Source organism: Austrofundulus limnaeus, unplaced genomic scaffold, assembly GCF_001266775.1.
Source record: "Austrofundulus limnaeus strain Quisiro unplaced genomic scaffold, Austrofundulus_limnaeus-1.0 Scaffold85, whole genome shotgun sequence".
Lineage (NCBI taxonomy): Eukaryota > Metazoa > Chordata > Actinopteri > Cyprinodontiformes > Rivulidae > Austrofundulus > Austrofundulus limnaeus.
The window spans coordinates 93,497-96,582 of record NW_013952487.1 but is presented as its reverse complement, the minus strand read 5'-3'; the positions used below and the strand labels follow the sequence as shown (position 1 = coordinate 96,582).

At 45.9% G+C, this 3,086-nt stretch overlaps 1 protein-coding gene across 1 annotated transcript in view; it reads right to left on the bottom strand.

Annotated features, from left to right (window-relative positions):
* Positions 1-3,079, bottom strand: part of ky (kyphoscoliosis peptidase) — a gene marked incomplete at its 5' end in the record, with an annotated part of 8,199 nt that extends 5,120 nt beyond the window's left edge. Inside the window, 4 exon segments of the mRNA XM_014011808.1 lie at positions 418-535; positions 616-730; positions 1,102-1,742; positions 2,996-3,079. Coding sequence (XP_013867262.1) covers positions 418-535; positions 616-730; positions 1,102-1,725 — 857 coding nt within the window.
* Positions 3,080-3,086: the final 7 nt, after the last annotated feature.

Here is a 3,086-nt window from a genome sequence, read left to right as displayed (position 1 = left end):
GGGCAGAGGGCGGGGCAAACCACAGCTGCACTTTACGAGACAGGAAGAAAGAAATACAGTCTAAAGAGTAAACCTCAAACAAAAACGACAAAGTGTTTTTAAAAACCGTTTGAACGGTGATCAGCAGGAGGATCTGGAGCTCAGTCATCAAATGTTCAGCTTTTTCAGGTCATTTATGTTGGAGATATGAGTTTAAACAACCGACACTTTCTGGACCTCTTAGTGGCTAAAAGATCCAGAACCGCAAGTTTTGGTTTTGTGACTGAAACGGTGCTTTAAATGGTGTTTCTAGCTCCAAGTCCAGTAAAATTCCAAATGTTTCTAGAGGATCTGAGGCAGAAATACGTTAAAATATAAAAGTAAACAAATATGTTCTGTGGTACCAGAGAAAAGTTTCCTGAAGTTGTTGAAGCTCACCGGCACATCTCTGAGCAAAGGTTGGAGTAGCTGCAGCAAACGCCCCGACCGGCAGCGATCACCTCCTCAGGTGAGCTCAGCTTCTCCGAAAGGCCCAGATACCCACTGACGTCGTACTCTGCGAAGACAACGTCCTCTTTAATCCGACAGGAAATACAAACCCGTGTCCTAAACGTGAGGGGCTTACGCTGAACCCACCGATGTTGTGGCACAGCCAGACCCAGATGGACCGGAGCCGCTCCAGCTTGTTTCTGGACCCCTGAGTGATGCTTCGGACGATGGTCTTCACGTCGAACACACACTTCTGTTTGAGCTGAACGACACACACACACACACACACACACACACACACACACACACACACACACACACACACACACACACACACACACACACACACACACAGGCAGAGTTGTACAGTAACTAAGTACAAATACAGTAACTACAACAAATATCAGATACTTTAAGACTTTTACCCAAGTAATATTCCTAAAGGAGACTTTAACTTTTACCAAAGTATTTTTGGTAAAATACTTGTACTTTTACTCTAGTAATATTCCTAAAGGAGACTTTAACTTTTACCAAAGTAATTTTCTGTTAAGATACTTGTACTTTTACTCAAGTATCACTTTGTTGTACTTTATACAACACTACACACAGCTGAAGTTTAACTGTTCTCCTCACCTCTGCTCCTGTCCTGAGGACACGTGAGTCCAGTCTGTGGAAGACCTCTGAGCTGGTGAAGAGGTCCTTCCTGCGTTTCCTCTTCCCCACAGCTGCAGCTGCAGCAGTGAGYGGTGCAGGCCTCGGTCTCGGCTGTGTGTTCGGCTGTTTTTGCTCCTCTGCCTCTTTTCTCACCGTGCTTTTCTTCACAGCTGTGATGGAGCGAGCTGCGCTCTCGGTCGACAGCTGTCTCTTTGCTGCTGGGCGCTGATCTTCAGCTTCCACCCTCAGATGCTCAAAGGCACTCTGGGAGGCCTCGGTGCAGACCCGGGCCTCGGTGCACACCCGGGCCTCAGACACCCGGGCCTCAGACACCYGGGCCTCAGACACCCGGGCCTCAGACACCCGGGCCTCTCCACAGGTGGGCGCTGTGCTCACCTGGGCTGGATGCTCACCGTGCAAGCGAGCAGCCACGACTCTAACAGGACTTGGCTCGCTGAAGTCTGGATTCTCTTCAGGTTCATGGTGCTCTGGCTTCTGGACCTGGACACAGTCCTTCTGGGTCACACTCTCCTGGGCAGAAAGGTGCACGGCGCAGGCGAACGGAAAGGAAAACTTCTGAAACGCAACTTCAGCTGACATCATGCTAGATTCATGGTTTCCTGAACAAAACCACGAGAAATAAAAACAAAACTGTTAAATAAACAAAAGACAAATTTTATGTGGCTCGTGAGAACTTTAAAGACGTATTAATTAATGTCTTAAAATAATCGTAACCTACATCTCTGATGATACATGTTGGTTATTTTACCCATGAAATGACAGCCTCCCTCCACCAGGTGGAGCTACACAGAGTTCAAAAGCAGCAGGTGACATTCACCATGTAAAATCTCCATTTTGCTGCCAGCTGCAGCCCAGATGTACTGGGAAGTGGGAATTTCCCACTTACAAGTCGTAAATTTAAGCTGGAAGTCCCCTCCAGTGGGACTACGCTGTTGGAAGAGTTCAGGATTCAAGATGGCAGCTACTCACCACAACTCAACAGTGAGTAAAACTCTTACTTTTAATAGTATTTCTGTAGTATTTTTTTCATAGTTAGTCAGTACACGCAGGACTTTTCAGTGTTTGAGTGAAAACACTGTTTCTATGCAGGAAAACCAGGTAGAGCTCAGTGTTAGCGTGAGTTAAAATGTTATTAGCACGATGCGCGTGTGGCTGTCTGTGAAAATGAGTTTGACACGACGTTTAATCTTCCATCGTAGTTCCTCATATTTTCAAAGGTTTTCAGCCTCTGTCCTAAATGGCCACAGCTAATATGAGAGCTGAAATGCTACGGCTAAATGCTAAAGCAGCACCAAAGAGCTTGTGATGGCACTGAGACAACATTCAATAAAAACACTGTAACGACACGTATTGATATGTTTCTAGAAGCTCACACAGACGTTTGGTCCCAGTTTTCCAGAGGGTTTGTGAAAACCAGTGATTTAAAGTAAAAATCTGYGTATTTTTTAATGATTTAGTCTCCAACAGAGGCTTTAAGTTTCAACAGGCGCTGAGATTATTCTTCACAGCACATGCCCCATTAGACAGTGATAAATCTGTAATTATAGAAACTCTATTCATAACCACAAATGAAACCAAAGATTAGAACCATTAGTCAGTGTCAGAACGACGGCACAAAGAGCTGAAACCACGTGACGCCGACCGTTAGAAATAATCTACGCATGGAAACCAAGGAATCGGTTGGAAACCAGCAAATCCTTCAGCTGCGACCTGAGCCGAAGCTTTGTGTTGCTGCCCAGCTCCAGTGCCCCTCCGCAGGTCGTCACTAACATTCCTACAAAATAAAAGTCTTCTAAACTGAAACTAAAGCACGTGAAGTGGTCTGCTCGTTGTCCAGGCGGCTCCTACTCACCCTGAGAACGGGACAGAAAAAGGTCTGATGGACGTTTTATGGAGCAAACTGGTTTTCTCTGTGACTTCTTAGTGTTCTCCAGTTGCTGGGG